Here is a 27,692-nt window from a genome sequence, read left to right on the forward strand (position 1 = left end):
CATGAAGGAGTGTTCGACTGGAGGTTGGTTTGGAGGTGACATGCAAGACAGATTTCCCAACAAGTTCCAGCTGAGAAAATATCCTGCATGGGCAGCAGGTCCCAGGAAGGCTGTGGGTCTCCTAGGTGTGCTCCAGGCTCAGGCTCAGCTTTTTTTTTTTTTTTTTTAAATAGTTTCCAGGTCAGGGATGGAATTCGAGCTGCAACTGCAGCAACGTTGGATACTTTACCCCACTGCGCTGCGCCACGATCAAACCCACACCTCCGCAGTGACACAAGCTGCTGCAAATTTTTAACCCACTGTACCACTGCGGGAATACTCACTCTCAGCTTTAAAAAGCCACGTGGGCCTTTCCTTTCTCTGTGTTCACCCTTTGGGAACGATAGCATCTATTCCTCTTATTTAGCCCAGCTTATGGCTCACTATATCATTTTGGTGTAAATTAACCCAGGATTTTCACTTGGGGCAATGCTAATGGGGACCTAGAGATGTGAACACTATAAATTCCACAGACTGGGGAGCTTCATGAAAGGAAATTACACAAAACAACCGCAAGGTGGCAGTATTTCACAGTCATTTCATGAATTTTTCACATGAAATTTCAAAGGCTTCTAGCACTTCCTAGGCCTAAGAAACCCTGCAACATTCTTTGGTAATGAGTTAAACATATATGCAACATTTCCTTACAGAGACACAGAAGAATGGAAAACGTTCTGGGAAGATCATTTAGGAGTACAGGGTAAAAGTTTTGATCAGTCAATGCTATTTGTGTTCGTAACGTAAGCCTAGGATGTTTGATCTTATTCAGACTTGTGATAACACCTGTTATTTACTGGGCAACTTAGCCTAACACTGGGCACTTAGTCTTACACAAGTCAGCTTGTTGCATCTTCACAACAGGTTTATGTGGCTCATTTTCCAGACACAGTGATTGATTGATTATCTTAAGGCTGCACCTGTGGCATATGGAGGCTCCCAGGCTAGGGGTCAAATTGGAGCTGTCGCTGCCGGCCTACACCACAGCCACAGCAATGCAATATCTGAGCCGTGTCTGCGACCTACACCACAGCTCAGTGCTCAAGGCAATGCCGGATCCTTAAGCCACTGAGCTAGGTCAGGGATTGAACCTGCAGCCTCATGGATACTTGCCAGATTAATTTCCACTGAGCCATGATGGGAACACCCCCAGTGATGGATTTGTCTGATCTAGAGTTCCCGTTGTGACTCAGTGGGTTAACCTGCCTAGTATCCATTAGGGTTTGATCCCTGGCCTTGCTCGGTGGGTTAAGGATCCTGTGTTGCCACAAGCTGTGGTAGAGGTTGCAGACATGGCTGGGATCTGGCATTGCTGTGGCTATGGCTTAGGTCTGCAGCTGTAGCTCTGATCTTCCCCTAGTCTGGGGACTTCCATGTGCCATGGGTGCCGTCCTAAAAAGAAGGAAAAAAAATAAAAAAGATTTGCATGATCTGCATATGTCATCTGCCCAGCTATGATCTTGGACCTTTCTTTACATCTTCCAAACTAATACTGCACTGAAGAATAAATTACGTGGCACAATACTGCAGACAGCTGTCTTTAATAGAAATCCTCAGCACTCAAAACCAGTCCCAACCTACAGAACTGGACGACACTCACACATCTCGTGATTTTGCCCTTCAAGATTGTATTTCAGGGAGGCAGAGCTTCCGTGCCTGCCTGCTTGCATCTCTCACAAGCGTCCTATCCTAATAAATCTATTTCTTGCCTTAAAAAAAAAAAAAGATTGTATTTCAGGGAATTGTGGTGCAGTGGGTTAAGGATCGGCATTGTCACTGCAGCGGCTCAGGTTGCTGGTATGGTGCAGATTTGATCCCTGGCTGGGGAACTTCCACATGCCTTGGGGCCCATCCTCCCAAAAAAGTAATAAGATTATAAAAAATACAAAATATACAAAATAAGATTTTTGTTCCCTAGGAACCCAAAGGGGTAAAGTCCCTACACATTCTGTCCTTCAGTTTTAAAGGTACAGCCCATGGAATTTTAAAATATCCATCTGATGATCTTTGTCTTCTGTCTGGATGGTTTATTTACATATATTTTGATTCCTGACGTATTTTGATTCCTCTTATATGCCTTCTATTTATTTTACTTTTTTTTTTTTTTTTTGCTTTCTAGGGCCACATATGGAGGTTCCCAGGCTAGGGGTCCAATCGGAGCTACAGCTGCAGGCCTACACCACAGCTACAGCAATGCAGGATCCAAACCATGTCTCCAACCTACACCACAGCTCATGGCAACGCTGGATCCTTAACCCACTGAGGGAGGCCAGGGATTGAACCCACAACCTCATAGTTCCTAGTCAGATTCGTTTCTGCTGCGGCAGACGGGAACTCCTATTGTGCTGTTTTTTTGTTTTGTTTTGTTTTGTTTCTTTGTGCCTCCCTTTTTCTTGAGGCATGATTAGCCTAAAACCACTTAATATTTAATTTTTTAGTAGCTAATGTTCTTTCTTTTTTTATTAATACTTTAATCGGAGTGTAGTTGATTTACAATGTTGTGTTAGTCTCAGGTGTATAGGAAAGCGATTCAGTTGTATGTATGTATGTATATATGCTCTTTTTCAGATGCTTTTCCATTTTAGGTTATTACAACATATTGTATACCCTATGCTATACAGGTCTTTGTTGTTTGTCTATTTTATGTACTGTAGTGTGTATTTGTTAATCCCAAACTCCTAATTTATCCACCTTCTCCCTCTTTCCCCTTTGGTAACCATATGTTTGTTTTCTTTGTGTGTCTATTTCTGTTTTGTAAATAAGGTCATTTGTATCATTTTTTTATTCCATGTGCAAGTGATATCATATGCTATTTGTCTTTGCCTGACTTCCTTCACTTAGTATGATAATCTATAGGTCCATCCATATGGCTGCAAATGGCATTAATCTCTTGTATGCCTGAGTAATATTCCATTGTAAATATATATGTGTGTGTGTGTGTGTGTGTGTGTGTGTGTGTGTGTGTGTGTGTGTATAACATCTTCTCTATTCATTCCTCTGTTGATGGACATTTAGGTTGTTTCCATGTCTTGGCTACTGTAAGTACAGCTGTGAACTTTGGGGTGCATCTATCTTTTTGAATGACAGGTTTCTCCAGAATGCCCAGGAGTGAGATTGCTGGATCATACGGTAACTCTATTTTTACCACATGAGGCCTTTTGAGGAACCTCCATACTGTTTTCCGTAGTGGTTTTGCCAATTTACCTCACGCCTCACAGCATAGGAGGGTTCCTTTTTCTCCACATCCTCTCCAGCATTTATCATTTGTAGCCTTTTTGATGATGGCCATTCTGACTGGTATGAGGTGATACCTCATTGTCATTTTGATTTGCATTTCTCTAATAATTAGAAATGTTGAATATTTTTTTCATGTGCCTGTTGGCCCTCCGTTTGTCTTCTTTGGAGAAATGTCTATTTAGGACTTCTGCTCATTTTTTAATGGTTTTTTTTTTCGATATTGAGCTGTATGAACTGTTTGTATATTTTAGAAATTAATTCCTTGCCAGTCACATCATTTACAAATTTTTTCAAATATTTTCTCCCAACCTGTAAGGTTTCTTTTTAATTGTGCTTATGGTTTCTTTTGCTGTGCAAAAGCTTTTAAGCTTATTTATGTTCCATTTGTTTATTTCTGCTTTTATTTCCATTATTCTAGGCGACGAATTAAAAAAAATATTGCTGCAATTTGTGTCAAAGAGTTCTGCTTATGTTTTCCTTGAGGAGATTTGTAGTATCTGGTCTTACATTTGGGTCTTTAACCCATTTTTAGCTTATTTTTGTATATAGTGTTAGAGCTTGTTCTAATTTCATTACTTGACATATAGCTGTCTAGTTTTTCCAGTATCACTTATTGAAGAGACTTTCTTTTCTCTATTGTATATTCTTGCCTCTTTGTCGTATTTTATTCTTTTTGATGTGATGGTAAATAACTTAAGATCACTTAAAATTTTCCTTTTTTTTTTTTTTTTTTTTTTTTTTGCTTTTTAGGTCACATATGGAGGTTCCCAGGCTAGGGGCCTAATCGGAGCTCCAGCTGCCAGCCTACACCACAGCAATGCGAGATCTGAGCCGTGTCTGCGACCTACACCACAGCTCATGGCAGCGCTGGATCCTTAACCCACTGAGCGAGGCCAGGGATGGAACCTGCATCCTCACAGATGCTAGTCAGATTCGTTTCTGCTGAGCCACAAAGGGAACTCCAACAGACAGTTCTTTTTAGAATTTCGTGCACGAGATTTTTCTGCCTTGAGCACTAGTTTGTTTCCTTCAAATAGATTAGAAGAATCACGCTGTTCTCTCTCCTTGCCTTGCTGCCAGGGAGGATCCAGTGCATTTGGGTGCTTGATGGCTCCCCTTAGGCTAGTTTCCAGGGAATCACCATCTTCCTGCTCACCACACTGGCCTGGGGCTCACTTACTTTTATTTTCACTGGCGTCTAGCCTTTTGTTGACACTGCCCCACCTCCTTCAGATAGAGGTGGTGGTCAGGAATGTGGGTCCCTCTGCAACCTCCTCCAAGTTAGTGGAGCTGGCAGAAGCCTATCCCATTGTGGACGCTGTGAAACAGTCTGTGATGGTGGTCACGGCTGCCTCCGCCTCCCGAAGTCTGGAGCCCAGGGAAAGCCCCTTGAGTGCAAGGTCCAGAGCTGCCTGAGGCAAGATACTGGGAGGGGCAGGTTGTTTTGTTTTGTTTTTGTCTTTTTAGGGCCACACCTGCGGCATATGGAAGTTCCCAGGCTAGGGGCTGAACCAGAGCTGCAGCTGCTGGCCTGCACCACAGCCACAGCAATGCGGGATCCAAGCTGCATCTGCGACCTATACCACAGTTCATGGCAATGCTGGATCCTTAACCCACTGAGTGAGGCCAGGGGTCGAACCTGCATCGTCATGGATACTAGTCAGGGTTGTTTCTGCTGCGCCAACATGGGAACTCCCTGGGAGGAGCAGTTAGTCGGGGGAAGACTCAGCTCTCCTAAGGGGTAGGTGAAGCCACTGTCCTGTTTTATTGGCCAGCAAGGGCCTGAGATTGCATAATCACAGTTCCCACAATCAGTGAGAAAGTTTGCGTGTGTGCGTGTGTGTGAGAGGGGAGAGGAAGAGAAGAATGGGGGTGGGCTGAGCCAGCGGGACCTGAGGATCAGCTCCAGAAGGTGCTCCAGGGGTTGCAGCCGTCAGTGGTGGGGTCTCTGAGCGCTCTTTCCAGAGCCTGGCCTCCAAGGGCGAGGCTGAGGGCGGGCTTGGCCTGAGTCTTGTCTGACGCCAGGGGGACGAGATACAGGCAGATGCTGAGAGGCAGGTGGCACCTCCCTGCTGGCAGAACTGGAGGCCCCAGGGCCCTGTGCCTTCTGGTCCGAGGTCTGGCTTCGGCTAGCCGGGAGAGGTGCGGTCCCTGGAAATGGAACAAGACAGGAATGAGGATGTGGGAGGTTTCCTTGCAGTTTCTTGGTGTGGAACTGAGCTCTCTGGACTTGCCCTGCACTGTAGGCAGATTTCAGTCCTATTTGGTGATGTGAGAATGGTAGGGTCTCCCTCAGGCATCAAGGGGCACCTTGGCCTAGCCTTGGCATAAACAGCCACATACGATATAGAAGGAGCATGATCTGCTCACTGGAGAACTATATTTTTTGTGTGTCTGTGGGTTTTTAGGGCTACACCCATGGCATATGGAGGTTCCCAGGCTAAAGGTTGAATTGGAGCTGTAGCCGCCGTCCTACACCACAGCTACAGCAACACGGGATCTGAGCCTCGTCTGTGACCTACCTCATAGCTCATCGCATCGCTGGATCCTTAATCCACTGAGTGAGGCCAAGGATTGAGCCTGTGCCCTCATGGATTCTAGTCAGATTCGTTTCCACTGAGTCACGACGGGAACTCCTGGAAAACTATGTTTTGAGTGCTGGCCTCAGGCTAGATTCTCTGAGCCTGGCTTTCTTGAGAATAAAATTGGAGCAGTAACAGCAGCCTCACAGGTGGCTACCAGGGTCAAATATGATGATAGAAAAAGTTGTGGAAAGTGTCTGAGTCAATCCCAGGACGGGGCTCCTGGCAATCAGATCCATTTCCAGCACTTTTGCTCACTTGTTTGCTTCCTTCCGCCAACTCTGAGTTGGGGACGATTACCGGCTTGTTCTTCTCCAAACCCAGTTCTTGGGACACAGATATGGACTAAGTTTCCACTGTGGATGGGTGGCCTGTGACTTAAGTCCAGGCTTTGATGGGCACTACATCCCCATGTGTCCCCTAGGCTCCTGGCCTGCACCAGCTTGATGCAGGCAGAGTCATAGGATGGGCAGAGCTGGAATTCTGCATCACCATGTAGGATGAAAGTAGCCATCAAGTGGAAACACCCAACTTGGAGGGTTGGTTGAGTGAGAAATATATTTTTACTGTGTTTGAGCCATTAGCTCTTTTAGGTCTCCTTGTTACAGCAGCTAGGATTGGTCTAGTGAATACTTCAAGAAGGAGAAGCTAAATGTGGGCAGCAATAGAGGCTACTAGAGTTCTTCAGGTGAAAATTTAACCATCTTAAAAAAAAATCAGATACTGCAATACTGATTTAATCAGCATAAAATTGAACTAGCTTTAGATCTGTAATAAAAATTCAAATTTGGAGAGGGGCACACTTGAGATCAGGGAGTTCCCATTGTGGCTCAGCGGAAATGAATCTGATTAGTATCCATGAGGATGCGGGTTTGATTCCCAGCCTCTCCCACTGGATTAGGGATCTGGTGTTGCTATGAGCTGTGGGGTAGGTGGCAGACGAGGCTCAGATCCTATGTTGCTGTGGCTGTGGCATAGACCGGCAGTTACAGCCCCAATTCAACCCCTAGCCTGGGAACTTCCATATGCTGTGCGGTGGCCAAAAAAAGAAAAAAAAAAAAAAAAAGAAAGAAAGAAAGAAGGGAAATGGCCTCGGTATTTCTCTATTTTAGAGACATCCCTCCTCCTCCCACCAGCTTGCGGTCATTGGTTTTCTGTGCCAGGAAGTCTGAAGCACTTCTCACCCATAATCCCACCTCATTTGCACCACCTCACGAGGTCACCTATGGTTCACTCCCCCCTCCCCTTTTTTTTTCCCTCCCTCTTTTTAAAGCTGTATTTGCAGCATATGTAAGTTCCCAGGCTAGGGGTCTAATCGGAGCTGCAGCTGCAGACCTACATCACAGCCACAGCAACATGGGGTCTGAGCCTCATCTGCGACCTACACCACAGCTCACGGCAATGCTGGATCCCTAATCCACTGATGGAGACCAGGGATCGAACCCTCGTCCTCATGGATACTAGTTGGGTTCGTTAACTGCTGAGCCATGACAGGAACTCCTGCGGTTCACTCTTATTTGAATTGGCCCAGCTTCATATAGTTGATGATTGTCGGAATTCTGATTTCAATCCCAGATGCATCTGATTTCACCGCATACGCTCTTTACACTTTGCCACGTGGCCTCGTAAAAGGTGATCCCCGGGAAGTAGAAGTTACCTTCTTGGGTGAGCTGGGTGGCATTTGTGGAGTTGCCTTTAGCTGTGTCCTCGGAATCTCTGGCGGTGGCTCCGCCTTTGACAGATTTGTGGCTCTTCTCAACTTCACGGAGCTGCGGAAAAAGCAAGGAGTGCTTGGTCCTGGCCAGGGAAATGGGTGTCTGAGGCTCGGAGCCCAGGATGGTAAGAGGGCAACCACCCTAAATCACTGGTCCTTGTCCTCACCGCTGACTGGAGAGGGCACCTGGGCTCAGGCTTGCACAGCATTCGAAGGAACATCTGGCCAGGGGAGGACAGGGGCTCGCCAACCCTGTATCTCAGTGTTTTCCTTACCAGGGCGGGAGGATAGTGAGAGCGAGAGACACGGAAGTATGGGTGGGAACCTGGCCTCGGGGGTGATGGGATTAGTCCCAGAAGAGGGGCGAGGAAGCGGGGAGGGCACAGTTTACGGAGGGAGGGTTGGGGTCCACCCTTTATCGCTGGAGGGGGTGGGGGCTGGGAGGATGGAGGAAGCAGTCAGGGTGTCAGCTGAGGCTGAAAGAGGCTATATGGAGGGCACCCAATAGACCACGGGGCACACGCAATATGTCATTCTGACAGCGTTGTTTCCTTTAGCGTTTCCAGTATTTTATTTTATTTTAGTCTTTTTAGGGCTGCATCCGTGTTATATGAAGGTTCCCCGGCTGGGGGTCAAATTGGAGCTATAGCCGCTGGCCTAAGCCACAGTCACATCAACGCCAGATCCGAACCAAGTCTGCAATCTACACAACAGCTCACAGCAATGCCAGATCCTTAACCCACTGAGTGAGGCCAGGGATTGAACCTGCATCTTCATGGATACCAGTCAGATTCATTTCTGCTGAGCCACGACGGGAACTCAGTATTAGTTTTAATCAGTAGGAATTTTTGTGGGTGCTGGTTTTATTCTGTGTGAACATTCACTGAATCTGTTGAGTGTCTCCTTTGCTTTAGCGACCTCTCACAATTTAAGTCATTACTGTCATGTATTCCCAAATAGCCTCGGAATATAAATGTATGTTTTTGAATCTCTCGAAGCAGCTTCCTACCATACAAGTATTTTTGGATTTGGTTTAAAAGAAAGCTGTTTAAAGACTACGGCTGGGTTCACAGAGCAAATGAACAAAAACCAACAACATAATGTCTTTTTGAAAGAAAACTCCCAACAGACTCACCGCTTGGATTTTTTTCCTCAGCTGGGCGTTAGCTCGGGAAAGGCTTTTGGAAACTGAGTTCAGGTAACAGATGGCCAGGCTGCAAGAGAAAAGTGTGCTCCTGAGGTACTGTGATCTTGGAAAATGACAAGAGCTAGATACCTTACCCGAGCAATCATGGTGGGCTTCCTGGAAAACCTGACCAGCTTTTGCCTCTGGGCAGGGTGGAGGCATGTCTTCACATCCAAATTCCCCACATAACATTGACAATGTCTTGGATATCCCTAGTCTTTTTTTTTTTTTTTTAAGGACCACACCCGCGGCATATGGAGGTTCCCAGGCTAGGGGTCCAATTGGAGCTCCAGCTGCCAGCCTATGCCACAGCCACAGCAATGCCAGATCTGAGCCACATCTGCGACCTACATCACAGCTCACGGCAATGCTGGAGCCTTAACCCACTGAGCGAGGCCAGGGATGGAACCTGTGTCCTCATGGATGCTAGTGGGGCTCGTTAGCCGCTGAACCATGACGGGAACTCCCACATCTCACTGGTTTTTAATGAAACCTTATGAGGTAGCAAGGATAACTCCATCTATACAGGTTGGTATCCTAGAATTCAGAGAGGTCAGGTAATTTGCCTAAGGCCACCCTGTTTATATGCGTACTTGTCAGAGTTCACATTTAACGCCAAAGCATTTTCCACAATCTTCAAGTGCTGAGAGAGGAGAGAGAGGTGCTAACTGACCTGCTCCAAGTTTGTCTAGAAAGACCGGGAAGGTGCTCAGCCCAAGGTGCGCCGATGGGAGTGTCTGTCCTGGGCTGTGGTTCTCAGAATTCAGCCCCCACCAGCTGATTGGGTGGCTGGGTGTCCTTTGAGGCTGCAGCCTGGGCTCCCCTTTCTCAGGACCAAGGATTTGGGGCTATGAGCTGGCTGGACCACCTGAGATTGAGGGGCAGCAAATGCCAGGAGGCCCCCAGGATTGGGCGCTCTGACAGCCTGTCCTAATCTTTCACCTGCCTCTCTGCCTTTCAAGCCTGAGCTGCTCCAGCTTGGAGCTTCTGACCCCTCCCCTCAGGGTGGGGCCACCCTGCACCCCTGCTGCAGAGTCTGCAAGCTCTCTTTGTGGGCAGAGGGGGAGGGTACCTGTCATCTACGGCCGCGTGTGGGTCAGGGCTGTCCTGGGAGCCTCCCGAGGCAAAGGCTCAGAGGACTGTGGGTGAAGAGGCCAGAGGGGGGGACAGGAGTGAGGGGACAACTCTGCTGACGAGGCACCCCCCCACCCCCTGCCAGGTCTCGCCCTCTTTCCTAATGCTCGGCTTGTTATTAGGGAGGAGCAGGAGATCCCGGGGGACAAAATGCTCCTGGGGGGAGCGGTGTTCCTCCAGAGCCCATTTCCAAGGTTGGCATTTCCCTGTGCTGCATCTGGGTTCTGGAATTTCCTCAGGTGGTGGTGGCTGTCCTGTCAGCCCTCCCTCAGGCCAGGGCTGGAAGCAGAGGATGTTGGAAGTTGAGGATGTAAGGGAACTACACCTGTTTTGGAGAGCAAATCAGTGCTGTGTACAAAGACTGAAGAAACACATACCCATGACATGGCAATTCCACTTCCAGGTGTCTATCTTAGAGAAACCAACTTATATAAGGAGCACATTTGCAAAAGCAAAAAGTGGAAACCACCCATCTCTATGTAGAGAAATGGGTGAATTGTGGTTTATTCATCCAGTTAATAAGAGAAGTTTCACCTACTGAGGTTTGAGGGAGTTGTTCTGGCTTACACAGGAGTTAGTGTGCATTTTATGCTAACTAAAACAGCCCGTTTGTGGCCTCCCAAACAAACATTGTACATCTGCTTCAATTATTAAAGGGCACATTGACCTGGGAATTCCCACTGTGGCTCAGTGGGTTATCAAATGGACTAGTATCCATGAGAACGCAGGTTCAATCCCTGGCCTTGCTCAGCGGGTTAAGGATCTGGCACTGCCATGAGCTGTGGTGTAGGTCGCAGATGTGGCTTGGATCCCACGTTGCTGTGGCTGTGGGGTAGGCCGGCAGCCGCAGCTATGATTCACACCTGGGACCTATCATATGCCGCAGGCGTGGCCCTAAAAGGCAAACAACAACAACAAAACCCCCAAACACACAAAAACCAAAAGCCAAATGATTGAATGGTACTTACTGAAAAAGGACTAAAGCTAATCCTAACAGTGGTTACCTTTGGAGAGGGAGGGAGAGATTGGGTGGGGCATGACGTGTGACATTTTATTGCTTTTAAAAAAGCGGTATTGCTAAATGTTAACATCTGTTTAATCTTGTGATTGTGTACGAGGTTGTACATTTCTGTATGTTAGAAATATTTCATAGTTAAAGAAAAAAAAAAAAAAAAGCATAGGGAGTTCCTATTGTGGCTCAGCGGAAACAAACCCGACTTTTATCCATGAGGATGCAGGTTCCATCCCCGGCTTCGCTCAGTGGTTTAAAGATCCCGCATTGCTGTGGCTGTGGTGTAGGCCGGCAGCTGTAGCTCTGATTTGACCCCTAGCCTGGGAACCTCCATATGCTGCAGGTGTGGCCCTAAAAAGCAAAAAAAAAAAAAAAAAAAAAAAAAAAAGCACAAAAAATGGTAAAGAGAAAAACTAGTATTTCCACAAGTACATTTTTGATGACAGTAATTCAAGTTCAGGACTCGCGCCTCCTGCCTTCTCTGTTTTTCCTTCCCTCACTTTCCTTGAGCCTTCATTGTGTGCCTCCTCTGCTCCAGGCGTGGGGCGAGTGTTGGGGATACAGAGATCAGCTAAGGCGCCCGCTGACAAACACACCAAAAGCTCTAGAGCACGGGGTGCTCTGAGGAGAAGTCCCAGGGGCCACGCCAGGGACAGGCTGCATCACGCCTCAGCTTTCTCAGGGACCCCGGCCCAGGATGCTTTGCGTTTCGGAGGATGCTGCCGACACTGCCATCAACATTGGATCCCGTGGGCCCTTCCTTCAGCGGGCTCCCCAAGAGACTTGGACTTGCCTGCTGGTGCCTGGAGAAGCTTCCCCTCCACCCCACAGCAATCATTCTGCCTTTGAACTTGGCAGGCCCACACTGCTGGGAATTAACCCCTGCGTTTCCCCTTCCACCCCTCCCAGCAGCACTCAACCGGGGACTAATGAGAGCTGGTCTACAAGTGTCCTAGCTCCCTCAGCCTCGAGTAGGGTGACTCCGAGGCACCCTGTTTCCCATAATTCCCAGCAGGATTAAAGTCATTTCAGGAGACGGAGTTCCCCTGGTGGCTCAGTGGTTAACGAACTAGTATTTGTGAGGATGCGGGTTCTATCCCTGGCCTCACCTAGTAGGTTAAAGGATCTGGTGGTGCCGTGAGCTGTGGTGTAGATCGTAGACACAACTCAGATCCTGCGTTGCTGTGGCTGTGGTGTAGACTACAGCTCCGACTGGACCCCTCGTTTGGGAACCTCCATATGCTGTAGGTATGGCCCTAAAAAGACAGTAAATAAATAAATAAAATAAAATAAAAAGTCATCCGAGGAGAAAGAAAGCACCTTCCTGGCCCTTCTCTGTCTCACTTCCCCACCCCCTCCACCCCCGACCCTCAGTAAACTACTTGCATTTGAACCTTTGTCTGAGGATCTGTGTCTAAGAAATCCGGAAGGAGAGGACAAGGAAGAAGGACCTGCAAGGAGTCTCAAGGGCAAGTGAAGGTTTTGTGAGGCAGAGCCATGGCCCTTGGCTAACTTACAACATCAGCAGGATGGCTGGGATGATCAGGCCTGGATTGGCGAGGAAAGCAAAGATCTTGCCCAGGAAGGTGGGGAAATCGTTTTCCACTGTCTCTTGGATGACGTCATACATTCGGTTTTTCCCACTGGAAAGAGGAGAGCATGTGTTACAGCAGCTGCGAAGGCCAGACGGCTTCAACAACTGTGTCCACACCCCCGAGAGTCCAGGCTGCCCCTTCCCACTGCATTCCCAGAAGAACCAGAGCTCTTCTCCAAGGAGCTGCCAGTGGAAAATACCCCAAGAGCAGCTGCCCTGTGCCTGGGGTTTATGGCTGCCTTGGTGCCCTGGGCCCCCATTTCACGGACCACAGACAATTTTCTTACATTTTTTTTTGCCTTGCCCACAGCATGCAGAAGTTCCAGGGCCAGGGATCTAAGCCATGCCACAGCGGTGACCTGAGCCACAGCAGTGACAAGGCCAAATCCTTAACCACTAGGCCACCAGGCAATTCCCTACTTATTTATTTTCTGATTGTATTCATACCCTCACTCTCCCTGCTAGGGCTGCATTGTCCAATGTGGCTATTAAAATTAAACTAAATTAAAATTTCCATTTCTTTGTCACACATTTCAAGTGCTCAATCGTCATGTGACTGACTAGTAGTTACTATATTTGAGGAGCTGATGTGGATTTTTTTCCCCTCATACAGAAAGTTCTAGGAGTTCCCGTCGTGGCTCAGTGGAAATGAATCTGACTAGCATCCATGAGGACACAGGTTTGACCTCTGGCCTTGCTCAATGGGTTAAGGATCCAGTGTTGCTGTGAGCTGTGGTGTAGGTTGCAGATATGGCTTGGATATGGCGTTGCTGTGGCTGTGGTGTAGGCTGGTGGCTACAGCTCCGATTAAACCCCTAGCCTGGGAACTTTCATATGCTGTGGGTGTGGCCCTAAAAAAAAAAAAAAAGACAAAAGAGAAAGACAAACCATAGGATATCACTTATATGTGGAATATAAAATATGGCACAGATGAATTTATCTGCAGAACAGATATAAGACTGACAGACATACAGAACAGACTTGTGGTTGACAAGGGGGAGGGGAGGAGAAGTGGGAGGGACCAGGAGTTCGGGGTTGGTAGATGCAAACCACTCTATTTAGAATGAATAGGCAATGAGGCCTTGCTGTACAGCACAGGGGATTGTGTCCAGTCTCTTGGGATAGAACATAATGAAGGATTATATGAGAAAAAGAATGTATATATATATATATGTATATATATATATACATATATATATATGTATGACTGGCTCAATTTGCTGCACAGCAAAAATTGGCACAACATTGTAAATCAACCATACTTTAATAACAAGAAAGAAAAGAAAAAAAAATGTTGCATCTAGAAGCTTTACTTTTCTCTTGCACAAAGTGTCAATCAGGGGTTGGCAAACAATGGCTCGTGAACCAAATTCAGCTTGCATTTTTTATAAGGCTGTGGGCCAAGAATGATTTTTACATTTTTAAACGGTTGGAAAAATAACAAAAGAAGAAGAAGATTTTGCGACGCATAAAAATTTCAGTATGAGGAATTCCCGTCATGGCTCAGCGGTAGCAAATCTGACTAGGATCCTTGAGGATGTGGGTTTGATCCCCGGCCTCGCTCAGTGGGTAATGGATCTGGCATTGCAATGAGCAGTGGTGTAGGTCATAGATGTGGCTGGAGTAGGCCGGCAGCTGCAGCTTCTATTCGACCCCTAGCCTGGGAACTTCCATAAGCCATGGGTGAGGCCCTAAAAAAAAAAAAAAAAAAAAGCAGTATAAAATTCAAACTTCAGTGTCTATAAATAAGTTATTGGAACACAGCCATGCTCATTTATTTCCATATTATCTGGGGTTGTTTTGTGCTATAATAGCAGAGCTGAGCAGCTGTGTTAGAGACCACCTGTGGCCATCTCAGTGCTTAGCACTGCTGCACACACCGCACACTACAAATTGCAGTGATGGGAGTTCCTGCCATGGCTCAGCGGTTAACAAATCTGACTAGCATCCATGAGGACACAGGTTCGATCCCTGAACTCTCTCAGTGGGTTCAGGATCTGGCGTTGCTGTGAACTGTGGTGTACGTGGCAGACACAGCTTGGATCCTTCGTTGCTGTGGCTGTGGTGTAGGCCAGCAGCTACAGCTCCAATTTGACCCCTAGCCTGGGAACCTCCATATGGTGTGGGTTTGGTCCTAAAAAGCCAAAAAAAAAAAAAAAAATTGCAGTGACAAAATTATAATGTGACATTCCAAGTGCCATGCAAATTACAATATTATAACATTTAATATACTATTTTTTATTATCAGTGCAATTTCATTATGTAAAAACAAGAAAACTGGACATCAAGTGTTACGCCTTTAAGTCACAGTAGAGTGTGGATCATTTTGTCACTGAATTATGATGTATTAGACGATGATGAATGCATTTTCAGTGCTTATGATGTAACACATTTCCCCCTTGGTGGCTTAAAACAATGCACATTTATTCTCTTACACTTCTGGAGGCCACAAAGTTTGAAATGGTTTCACTGGGCTGAAACCAAGGTGTTGGCAGGGCTGCTCTCCCGTCAGAGGGAGGCTCTAGGGAAGAATCTGTTTCCTTTCCTTTTTTCAGCTTCTAGAGCTTCACATCTTGCATCCTGAGGCTCATGGACCCTTCCTCCATCTTCAGAGCTGGCAGCATAGACTCTTCAAATGTCTCTTTACTTTCATGCTCACATCACTTATTGCTCTTCTACAACCAGATCTCCTAATAGGGACACAGGATTGGAGTTCCTGTCCTGGCGCAGTGGTTAACGAATCTGACTAGGAACCATGAGGTTACAGGTTCGATCCCTAGCCTTGCTCAGTGGGTTAAGGATCCGGGGTTGCCGTGAGCTGTGGTGTAGGTCGCAGATATGGCTTGGATCCTGCGTTGCTGTGGCTCTGGCGTAGGCCGGCGGCTACAGCTCCGATTAGACCCCTAGCCTGGGAACCTCCACGTGCCGTGGGAGTGGCCCAAGAAATGGCAAAAAGACAAAAAAAAAAAAATTAGGGACACAGGATTTAGGGCCCATCTAGGTAAGTCAGACAATCTCCCCAATCTCAATGTCCTTAATCACATAAGCAAAGGCTGGTTGTCGTTGTTGTTGTTGTTGTTCTTGTTTTGTTGATTTTTTAGGGCCACACCTGCGGCATATGGAAGTTTCCAGGCTAGGGGTCGAGTCAGACCTGCAGCTGCCAGCCTACACTACAGCTCACAGCAATGCCGGATCCTTAACCCACTGAGCAAGGCCAGGGATGGAACCTGTGTTGTCATGGTTGCTAGTCAGGTTTGTTACCGCTGAGCCAACTACAATGGGAACTCCCAGAGGCTGTTTTGATAAATAAAGTAACATTCACAGGCTCCAGGGATTAGGAGCCATTCTTCAGCCCACCACAGTCTGCTCTTTGGCCTCCAAAGATTCATACTCATTCTGCCTGCAAAACTGCACGCATTCACCCTCATTGCTGCATGCCCTAAGGTCTCAGCCCATTACAGCATCAGTTCAGAGTCCAAAAATCTCATCTAAATATCATCAACTCAAAGTTCCAAATCTCATCATCTAAATCGGGTGCAGATGAGTCTCCAGCTATGATCTGTTTGGGGGCAAAGTTCCTTTCTATCTGAGAAGCTGTGAAACTAGAAAGCGAGTTATTTGACTTCCCAAATACACTGGTGGGTCAGCCATAGGATAATAGTTCTGGATATTCCAATTCCAGAAGAGAGAAATGGAAGGAAGAAAGGAATCACTAGTGCCCAGCAATTTTGAAATCCAATCAACCAAATTTCGTTAGATTTCAAAGGCCTGAGAATAATCTTCTGTGCTCTTTTTTTGTTTGTTTGTTTGTTTTGTTTTGTTTTGTCTTTTTCAGGGCCGCACCTGCGGCATATGGAGGTTCCCAGGCTAGGGGTTGAATCGGAACTGTACCCACCAGCCACAGCCACAGCCACAGCAACACCAGATCCTTAACCCACTGAGAGAAGCCAGGGCTTGAACCTAGGTCCTCATGAATGCTAGGCAGATTCGCTTCTGCTGAGCCATGACGGGAACTCCCAGTCTTCTGCCCTCTTGGCTCCATCTTCTGTGCGTGGAGCTCTGCCCTCCAGGCCCAAGACTCTGGCTTTGGTGTCCTCCTTCCTTTTTCTTAAAGGGTAGCATGTGTTTCAGCTGAGGAGGTTTTATCAGCCCATAGAATATTTGAAGTCTGGCATCTTTCTTTCATTTTGTCTCTTCTCTGCCTCTTCCAAGCCACGCTCTGTTTCTGCTCATATAACATTCTCAAATAGCTGTTGGGTCTTCCATGTATGTCGTGGGAATTAAGTGCATTACACAAGAGGGTCCTACACAGACCCTTCCTGGATAATTACACTCTGTTTCTGGCTTCTGCTGAGATGGTTGAGAGGATTCGAGTTACATGCTTAAAAGAATCCTCTGTGTGAAAGAATTTTCTGATCTTTTCATCTTTCAGAAACACTAGCAAAAGGTTGTCCAGCCTCCCCCTTGGCTTTCCTGACAGTGAATCTGTTTTTAGTGTCTTTTGCAATCTGGACAGGCTGAGAGTTTCCAAAATCATCAAGTCCTGGTTCCTTTTTTGCTCATCAGTTCTTTCCTCAATTATCTCTTTCTTCTCACATTTTAGTAAAAACAGCAAGAAGAAACCAGGCTACACGCTCAATATTTTGCTTAGAAATACCCTCAGCTAAATATCCAGGTTTATCATTTACAAATTCAGCTTTCCATAAACTTAAGGACATAGCTTGTTTTCTTTCTTTTTTCCTTCCTTCCTTTTCTTTCTTTCTTTTCTTTCCCCTTCCTTCCTTCCTTCCTTCCTTCCTTCCTTCCTTCCTTCCTTCCTTCCTTCCTTCTTTTCTCTCTCTCTCTCTTTTTAGAGCCAATCCCAGGCTAGGGGTCTATATGACAGCCCCAGCAACTTGGCATCCAAGCCAGATCTTCGACCTACACCACAGCTCACAGCAACGCTGGATCTCTAATCCACTGATTGAGGCCAGGAATCAAATCCGAATCCTCATGGATACTAGTCAGGTTTGTTACTGCTGAACCACAATGGGAACGCCTGTTCAGCTAAGTTTTCTGTCTCTATTTAACAAGGATCCCCTTTCCCCTAGTTTCCAACATCATGCTCCTCATTTACCAGTGAAGTAATTAAACTGTAGGAGCTGAAGATATTTATTCAGAGAAAATAAACTTAAGACTTGTAGAATTTCTAGCAAGAGAAGCTGCTTGAAGTGTTGAGGCACTGACAGCAGCGTCCTATTCAAAAACAAGGCATATTGGAGTGCCTGTCGTGGCTCAGTGGTTAAGGAATCCGACTAGGAACCATGGGGTTGCAGGTTCGATCCCTGGCCTTGTTCAGTGGGTTGAGGATCCGGCGTTGCCGTGAGCTGCGGTGTAGGTTGCAGACGTGGCTCAGATCCCACGTTGCTGTGGCTGTGGTGTAGGCCAGTGGCTATAACTCCGATTAGACCCCTAGCCTGGGAACCTCCATATGCCGTGGGTGTGGCCCTAGAAAAAGACAAAAAACAAAAAACAAAAAACCCAAAAAACAAAAACAAGGCACATGGTTTCAAGTGGTTTCCCTTGGCTCTTGAGGAGTCAATAGATGTTACTGACCTGCTCAGTTGTTTATTTGAGAAGTTAATGCCAAGTCTGAAGTGACTGAAGACCAACTCCTATGAATATTCTATCTAGGATGTAAATGGGTGACATTTTCTCAAAGAAAGTGAAAAAACACCAATTTAGTCCGATTGAATGGAATGGAATTCATCACAACTGAAATCAAGTGGAATCTGCAGTGGTATGCTGATGATGGTCAAAATATTTGTAGAGCAGAAGGTACAGCTGATCAAATTAACACAGCCTGTGAGAGTTTCAGTCTGTGTAGACTGGTTATTCACTGTCTTATTCCTCAGTAAGTACTTTGCAGAAAATATTTGAATCTATCGCATACAATGGAGTCAACAGTGTCAACCTCATTTGCTCTCCTGACTTAATCATTTTCCTCTCTGTACAATTTTAGCAGAAACAGAAACTGAATAGCCTGACTCGCCCTACAGCACAGCAGTTCAATGCTCAGCAGTAGCAAAGCCTGTGACAATTTCCCCTCTGGTGGTAGATGTGTCGCCATGTCTGGTACAGGAATGGACCCAGGCAGCGAAGGTGGCAACCTGGGCAGGACACGTGGTCTCTGGTGCTAGGGAGTGGGAACCTTGAGCCTCTATTATGTGAAATATGGCCCCCTCCCCACAAAAGAGTTCCATTCTTCTCATTGGCAGACCTGCATTACAAAACATTATACTCTATTATTACCACATTTTGGATTTTTCCAGTAAAGCTTTGTGAGCATTTGTTTTTTTCTTGTTATGTAAATACCTATGTAATATTCTTGATTTTACCCCTTGATTCACAAAGCCTAAAATATTTACTATCAGTCTCTAAAAGAAAAGTTAAGAGTTCCCATTGTGACTCAGTGGGTTAAGAACCCAACACAGTCTCCGTGAGGATGCAGGTTTGATTCCTGACCTTGCTCCGTGGGTTAAGGATCCAGCGTTGCTGCAAGCCGCAGCATCGGTCGCAGATGTGGCTCAGATCCAGTGTTGCTATGGTTGTGGCTGTGGCGGGCAGTTGCAGCTCCGATTTGACCCCTAGCTTGGGAACTTCCATATGCTGTGGGTGTAGCCGTATAAAGAAAAAAAAGTCAGTTGATCCCTGATGTAGATGATGCTTCCCACATCACAGCATTGTCCCAAGTACCAGCTACCCTGAACTGGGGCAGGGCTCAAGCTTAACAAACGCTTATATATGCCTCACTATGGATCAGCCCATTCCTCTAAGCACCTTACAGATGATATACCTACAAGGTAGGCACTGCCATTATTTCCATTACCGAGGCAATGAATCTGAGTGTAGGGAGCTAAGCAACTTGCTCAAGATGACCCAGCTGGCAAATGACAGAGCCAGCTCTAGAGTCTATGCTCTAAATCAAGGTGGTGGCAGTTTTTCTCAGAAAAGATTTCAAGCTTTGTGAGCCAGATGGTCTCTGTTGGAACTACTCAAAAATGCTGCTATTGTAGCGAGAAAGCAGCCACAGATTATATGCAAGCAAATGAGTGAGGCTGTGTACCAATAAAGCTTTACTTACAAAAAACAGGTGGGGGTCTGGATTTGGGCCACAGGCTGTAGTTTACCAACCCTTCCTTTTAACTATACGCTGTGCAACGCGGCCCATCTCATTCGTTTCTGCTGCTCACCTGCATCTGGTCCAAACCCTAAGTCCTTCCCTGTGAAAGTGAACACCAGAAACCAAGTGTTTTCTCCTGGACACTGGGTATAAAGCAGGGAGAAAGGAAGAAAAAAAATCACACCTGCATGGAACTTACGGTCTGGTGGGGCGACGGACAACAAAGATAAAAGCAAAATGAATGGCATGCTAGATTTTTTTTTTTTTTTGTCTTTTGTCTTTTCAGGGCCACACCCTCGGCATATGGAGGTTCCCAGGCTAGGGGTCTAATCGGAGCTATAGCCGCTGGGCTACGCCACGGCCACAGTAATGCGGGATCCGAGCCGAGTCTTCGACCTACACCACAGCTCACGGCAACGCCGGATCCTTAACCCATTGAGTGAGACCAGGGATCGAACCTGAAACCCCATGGCTCCCAGTTGGATTGTTTCCACTATGCCACAATGGGAACTCCTTTTTTTTTTTTTAAATCTTATGGCCACACTGTGGCATATGGAAGTTACCGGGCCAGGGATTGAACCTGAGCTCCACCTCAGCTGCAGCAATGCCAAATCTCCTAACCTACTGTGCCAAGCTGGGAATCGAAACCATGCTTCCACGGCAACCTGCACCACTGCAGTCAGATTCTTAACCCATTGCACCACAATGGGAACTCCCATGCCAGATGTTGATAAAGTGAAGTTAAAAAAACAGAAATAATGATAAGACGTGTGTGTGTGTGTGTACGTGTGTGTGTGTGTGTGTGTGTGTGTGTGTGATTTTAGTTACCATCTCCAGGGAAAGCCTCACTGAGAAGGCGACCTGTGAGTGAACTCTAAAGCAAGCAGGAGGACAGCTGTGAAACTGAGGGACGAATGTCCCAGCTGTTGGCGGATTTTGCTCAGAAGAGTGACAGGAAGGGGGTGGCAGCCATGTTCCTCCTGAGCTCCACTCTCGGGTCCTTTCCTTTGCTGTCTGGGTGTCAGGGCCTCTCAGGGGAGCAGAGGAAGCAACGGTGGGGTGGCGGGGGGGGGGGCAGGCCCACTCGCTGGCCTCCCAGGACAGGTCTGGGCAAAGGGACACTGGCATTTGCACCCAGAGCCCAGCCCTCCAAACCTTGCTCAGGAAGAAGCCAAAAGAGGCTTCTGCCACTTCTGCCATGTGGCTGTCCCTCAGCCTGGCGCCCAGCACAGTCTTCCACTCTGGATCCAGACCCTGTTTCCTTCCATCTGGACCCCCTTTCAGCCTCACCACACTCTGCAATGAGCTCTCCTGCTAACGACACCTCTGAGCTCCCTCGGCCCTGGCTGTGGGCACCAACCACAGGGCTTTATCAAGGTCAATCCGTTGTAAACTGGGATACCAGGCTGGCATTCCCCAAAGGGTGCGGATCCCTGTAGGCGGGGCAGGGACTGGAGTCAGGCGGGTGAGGGCCAGGGGTGCCCAGTTTAAGGGGGTCCAGCCCTGGGGGTTGTACAGGTGCCTGGTGGGCACCTCACCCTCCTGCAGAAAGAGTCTGTGGTCAGTAGGGATGGAGGTGCACGTGTCTTACTGCACGGCCCTCAGAGCCTTGAATAAAGGAACGCGCATCGTGTGTTTCTAAGTGAGGAGGTGGCAGAGCAAAGGGGCAGCATGAAGCACAGAATCCCTTTTTGGGCAGAAGGGAAAGGGCTTTGTTTGCCTTTGGAAAGTGAGCAGCAGGTGCCCGCAATCTCTCCATCCACCTCCTCATGCAGTTTATCTCTATTTAATGTCTGGTCTCTGAAACAAGTCTGGCTAAGACCTTGAGCCCTCCGTGCTCCACGGGGCGTGGGGACCCAGTCAAGAGTCTCCGTAGCTGCTTCCCATTTGAATGGCACTTGTAAATGTGAGGTCATTTCATTTCAGAGCATCCCCTCTCACTCCTCCTATGGCAAATTAATCCAAGGCTGTGGATGACCCATATATTAAAAGGTTAGGAGTTCCCACTGTGGCTCAGTGGATTGAGAACCTGACCTAGTGTCTGCGAGGCTGCAGGTTTGATCCTTGGCCTCGCTCAGTGGGTTAAGGATCCGGTGTTGCCTCAAGCTGCGACGCTGGTCGCAGATGCAGCTCGGATCTGGCGCTGCAGTGAGCTGTGGCTAGGCCAGCAGCTGCACCTCCTATTCAACCCCTAGCCTGGGAACATCCATATGCTGCAAGTGCCTTGGTAAAAAGAAAAACAAAAAATTAGGTTCGAGCTGTGCTGTCTAACGTGGCAGCTGTTAGCTATGGGTAGTTGTTTAAATTAAAATGAATGAAAAGGAAATGAAATTCAATTTCTTGGTCCCCCTTTCAAGGGCTCTACAGCCTCGTGTAGCTGTGGCTACCATCTTGGACGGCACAGCCATAGAATATTTCCATCCTGCAGAAAACTCTATTGAACAGCCTTAATGATTTGCCCAAAGCTCCCAGCCTTTTGCAGGCTGACGCCAGACCTGAGCCTGAGATCTCTGAGCAGATGCCCCGGGGGAGGAGCTGCTCCCCTGCGCCCGAGACTGTGCACCTGAAGGGTCCGCAGTCAAAGGAGGGCGGGAGGGACATGATGGTGTAGGCCACCGGTAGGAGGCTGAGGAAGAGCACCAGCAGCAGGAGGCCCATGTAGAAGTTGTTGGATCGGGAGGCTTTGAACACGCGTTCGTGGGGGACGTTGCTGCTCATCACCGCCCAGCACTGGAAGTACATGGAGGTCAGCAGGCGCAGCACGTTGATGCCCACCAGTCCTGGGGCATAGAAGGAGCCCATCCTGGAAGGGCGGAGACCGTGCATCTGGTTGGCCCCAAGGCAGGGGGAGGGGCGGGGGAGGATGGGGGGAGGAAATGGGACTGAGGGGCTAGGGGCCCCCCGGCCTTGCTGCCTTCTCTGTAGGTCCCAGGGGAAGGGGCCTCCGTGGAGCCAAGACATTTATCACCACTCCACTGCTCAGGACAGGGAGCCACTGGCTCAGATGCTGGCTTGGGTTCTGGCCAGGATTTTACCCCTGTCCCACCTACCACCAGGCGTGGAGCAAATCTGATGGCCTCCCAACTGTTTCTATGGTCTCCATAAAAGAGCACTGCTGCTTAAAAAGCATTTGAAGACCTACAGTCTTTTTTTTTTTGCCATTTTAGGGCTGCACCTGTGGCATATGGAGGTTCCCAGGCTGGGGGTCCAATCGGAGCTGTTGCTGCCAGCCTACACCACAGCCACAGCAACGCGGGATCTGAGCCGTGTCTGCAACCTACACCACAGTTCATGGCAATGCCAGATTCTCAACCTACTGAGTAAGGCTAGGGATTGAACCCGCATCCTCATGGATACTAGTTGGGTTCATTAACCGCTGAGCCACTATGGGAACTCCTGACGTTCTTAAATTAAAAGAATTGGACGTTGACTTGTAATGAGCCCTTGAAAGCCTTTGGCAGAGGTCACACAGCCTCCTCTAACTCCCTTCTCAGAGGGAAGCTCCTTAGTTCATTTATCTCTGCCCCCCTCCCACCTCGCCTTCCCCTTTTCTCTCTCTCTCCTTCTAGCTTTCCTTCCCTCCTCCCTCTCTCTCTTTCTCTCTCTTCTTTCCTTCCTGCCTGACTTCTTTCTTTTTTCCTTCCTTCCTCTCTCCTCCTCCTGTTTGCCCCCCGCCCTCCCGTTTCTACGTCCTCTACGTCCATGGTAGCAAATGGTGGGTCCTGGTTCTCATCTGGTCCTGGCTTCTATTCTCATGTGAAAGAAGGACACTCAGGGAGGCCAGAGGATCTAGCCAGCCTCTTCCCAGCTGGTTGAGAGGCAAAGCCTGGGATCCCAGCTTTTGAACTCCCCAAATGAGCTGAGCCCCAGAGAAGATGGATAACTCACCAGATCATTCCTTGGTTGAAGATCAAACCAAGCACATTGCCACTAATATCAAACTCAGCATATGAGGGCTAGAGGAAGAGAGAGAGAGAGAGAAAGTGTGTTAGAAGGTGTCAGCCAGACCCCACTCCCAGCCAACTGGCCAAGCCGCTCCATGGCAGAGAGCCTAGCTGGTGACCAGAGAGGAATCTCGGATTCAGGGTTCTAGTTCTTTACTATGTTTTCAACTTTCAAAGAAGTTTTGAAGTTCTCAAACTTGAAACTCTTTTCAAAGTCTTCTTCAGTTAAAAAAGTGAGAAATATGGAGTTCCCGTCATGGTTCAGTGGAAATGAATCTGACTAAGAACCACGAGGTTGGAGGTTTGATCCCTGGCCTCGCTCAGTGGGTTAAGGATCTGGCATTGCCGTGAGCTGTGGTGTAGGTCGCAGACACGGCTCAGATCCTGCACTGCTGTGGCTGTGGTGTAGACTGGCAGCTGTAGCTCTGATTTGACCCCTAGCCTGGGAAACTCCATACATCGTGGGTATGGCCCTAAAAAGCAAAAAAAAAAAAAAAAAAAAAAAAAAAAAGAAATAAAGAAATGTACCTTAAAATGAGAACCAGGAGGAAATTTAATTAATACCAAAATGCAAATACTTAAATCAGTCAAATGAAAAGAAAACTTTAAAAACAAACAAAATTTGTGTGAAATTGTGGTTGGTGCCTAAAAGAAAAAATAAGACAGAAACCTGTAGCGGAACCCTTGTTTGGTCTAGGTGCTCAGGGCTGGGATAACAACACAGGTAAAAAAGATATGGAGCTCAGGTAAGGGGTAGGGCCCCACCCCAACACCAGCGACGACTAGGTGGGCGAATGAGGTGACTCGAAAGAGGGCAGATGAGGCCAGAGATTCTGCCAGATGATACTTGGCCACCAAGGAGAGGAAATGACACCCATTTAAAATGGGCACTTTACCACCAGGAACAGAGAGCCCCATTGCTCCTGGAAAGGCAAAGTGTCAGTCTGCACGGGTGCTCCGTGACCTCTGTGTGGATGGCGAAAGAGGTGGACAGACAGATGGATGGACTCACGCATGAGCGTTATCACCGAGGTGTGGCGGGGGTGAGGGAAAGGAGGAGAGACGTTAGGTATGGACATGGTTTCATACGAAATTAGTGACAGCGGGCATATCAATGGTTTCCCATTAAAAAAAAAATCCCTGGTGCCTGTTGTCTGAAAGACTGGTGGAGAGGTTGGTTGTTCCATTTCACTGGTTGATTTTTAAGAAGACGACTCATTAAAGAATAGCAAATGATTAAAAAAAAATAAATAAAATGAGCACTTTAAAAATAAAATAAAATAAAATGGGCACTTTATTTTCTTTTGTCTTTTTAGGGCTGCACCCGAAGCATATGGAGGTTCCCAGGCTAGGGGTGGAATCAGAACTGTAGCTGCCGGCCTACGCCACAGCCACAGCAACTCGGGATCCAAGCCACGTCTGCGACCTACACCACACCACATGGCAACGCCAAATCCTACACCACTGAGCGAGGTCAGGGATCAAACCTGTGTCCTCGTCCAGTCAGATTTGTTTCCACTGAGCCACAATGGGAACACCCTAAAATGAGCACTTTATTAGGCAGATGGGCAAGAGGAATTTCCTTGGTGGAGGGAATGAGTCAAAGAGTTTTTCAAAGCAGAATCCAGAAGATGGGCCAATGGGTATCAGGTTCCTGGTGTGTTCCAGGACTTCCTGAAACGGTCACGTCCATACCTCCCCTCTCCCACTCCAGGACTTCACTGGAGTCTTGAAAGTTAAGAGCTCTCATTTCTCTGTAGCTTGCACAGTGTGGACTTCAAAGAAGAGTGTTTTTTTTCCCTTCCCTAACGAGAGCTGGTACTTGTTTGGCATTTCTCTACCTACCATCCGCTCACCTTTCCCAAGGTCAAATGCCTCCATTTCCCAGAGAAGAAGGTCACGTTGTTAATTACATTGGGAAAAACGTAGATAGCAAATGGGACACTTAAAGGAAATACAAATTAAATACTTTGCTACGTCACAGGATAGAGACTGACATTAAGCATCTACGGAAATGCACAGGAGGCATCCTGCTGTATCAGCGAGGATGGGTGCAATGCCTTTCTGCAGAAGGTCCCTGAAACAGTGACCTACAAATCCCGCCTCCAGGTCCCAGCACCAGCAGTAGTTCATGAACCGGACGAAGCAAGCCCGCAGGAAGTCCCCCAGCAGGATGGTGATGTATGTCACCAGCATGTCGGACACTGTCAGCCTCATGAACTCCTGCAAAGAGGAACACAGAGACATGGGGTGGTCAGGGCTCGACCGTGCCCACTTCTCTCGGCTGACAGCTGCCACGCCAGCTCTCCCCCACCCTTCTCTCTGACCCTCTGATGGGTGATGGCAGAATGTCGGGGCAGATAAAAGACCCCAGGCTTTGAAAAATGCTTACTCTAGGTCCCAGTTCTGCAAGTTACGAATTGTGTTGCTCTGGTGTAGTCTCTGAACCTCATGAAGTTGAGACTATGACTTGCAGGTTTAGTGGGAAGCTTAGTGATTATGGATGCAAATTGCCTGGCAGGTGGCGACACTCAGGATTTGGAAGTTAGAAGCACTACCACACAGATAGAGGTTCTGAAGCCTCCCTTCCTGCTCCCCCACCTGCTCTCAGTGCCAGCTGCCCCAGCTAAGACTGAATCTGACCACTGTCCCCTGGGACAGCAGCTGGCTTTCTTTACTCCTTGATAATTGGATTTTTTTTTTTTTTTGGTTGGTAGAGAAAATAATGTAGTTTTTTTTTTTTTTTTCCCACAGAGGCACACAGAAGAAGAGCCAAAGACAAAGGAACAAAGTTTTCTCTGCTTTGTAGTCTATATATAATTTATTAATTTGGGGGGAACATTGAAAAGCCTATCAAACATCATCATAACCTTTAAGACATCTAAACTTGAATTCTTAGGGGGCACGGGGTCTGCTCTATTTTTTGTATCCTCTACGATGATGAATAAATGTTTGCTGGATGAATGGCTGATGCGTTTTCAGGGTTATTCCTCAATAAGAAATCAGACGGGGAGGGATGGACTGGGGGTTTGGGAGTGGCATATGCACACTGTGGCATAGGGAGTGACTGGTCAAGGGGACCTGCCATACAGCACAGGGCACTCTACCCAATGCTCTGTGATAGCCTACATGGGAAAAAAAAAACCCTGAAAAAGAATGGATGTGTGTCCATGTATAACTGAATCATTTTGTTGTACAGCAGAAATCATCACGACATTGTGAATCGACGATACTTCAATAAAACTTTAAAATATGACAAAAATAAGGAGTTCCCATCGTGGCTCAGTGGTTAACAAACCTGACTAGTATCCATGAGGACGAAGATTTGATTCCTGACCTTGCTCAGTGGGTTAAGGACTCGGCGTTGCCATGAGCTGTGGTATAGGTTGCAGACGTGGCTCAGATCCTGCGTTGCTGTGGCTGTGGGGTGGGCTGGCAGCTGTAGCTCTGATTAGACCCCTAGCCTGGGAACCTCCATATGCCGCAGGTGCAGCCCTAAAAAAAGACAAAAGACTATGCATATATATGAAAAAATACTATATATATATATGAAAAAAATAATACTGCAATGAAAAAAAAGAATTCAGAATAATGCTCTTAAGTAAAAGACAAACCAACTGGTATCAGGTCTCTGCTTCTGTGCAAGATAATGCTCTGGGACTTGGGGTGGAGGTGGTGGTGGATACAGGTGAGCAGGATATAATGCTTCAAACCCATCATTATCAACAAGCTCAGAAAGAAACAATGCCCAAACAGTGATGGGCATTCAGGGAGGAGGGCAAGGGAAATGCCTTCTAAGGATGTGAAGCAGGAAGAGAGAAGTTCTATAGCAGAATATTCCAAAGGAATCATGTCGGTAAGGAGCTCTCTTCTATCTTCCAAAGAGGGAGGGTTTTATTGACTTTCTCTGTTACACACTGTGATGGGTTTAGAAATGTGAGTTGCTTTGCATGTTAAAGATGAAGAGGATTTGAAGAGGATGGGGGGAGTTCCCTGGTGGCTCAGCTGGTTAGGGATCCGGTGTTGTCACTGCAGTGGTGTGGGTTCGATCTCTGGCCTGTGAACTTCCACATGCTGTGGGTGAGGCCAAT

The 27,692-nt window shown here is 47.4% G+C and overlaps 1 protein-coding gene across 1 annotated transcript in view; it reads right to left on the reverse strand.

Annotated features, from left to right (window-relative positions):
• Positions 1–5,017: 5,017 nt before the first annotated feature.
• Positions 5,018–27,692, reverse strand: part of TMC2 (transmembrane channel like 2) — a 70,567-nt gene continuing 47,892 nt past the window's right edge. The window contains exons 14-20 of the mRNA XM_085003392.1: positions 25,696–25,824; positions 23,546–23,613; positions 22,221–22,460; positions 12,419–12,544; positions 8,705–8,783; positions 7,513–7,624; positions 5,018–5,424 (exon numbers count right to left, since the gene is read on the reverse strand). Coding sequence (XP_084859518.1) covers positions 5,207–5,424; positions 7,513–7,624; positions 8,705–8,783; positions 12,419–12,544; positions 22,221–22,460; positions 23,546–23,613; positions 25,696–25,824 — 972 coding nt within the window. The 3' untranslated portion in view covers positions 5,018–5,206. The remainder of the gene's footprint in view (positions 5,425–7,512; positions 7,625–8,704; positions 8,784–12,418; positions 12,545–22,220; positions 22,461–23,545; positions 23,614–25,695; positions 25,825–27,692) is intronic.

The sequence above is a fragment of the Sus scrofa genome, chromosome 17 (genome assembly GCF_054392235.1).
Source record: "Sus scrofa isolate SSC_HxYL_T2T_F1_AM1 chromosome 17, Sscrofa_HxYL_maternal_Yorkshire_Landrace_v2.0, whole genome shotgun sequence".
Classification (NCBI taxonomy): Eukaryota; Metazoa; Chordata; class Mammalia; order Artiodactyla; family Suidae; genus Sus; species Sus scrofa.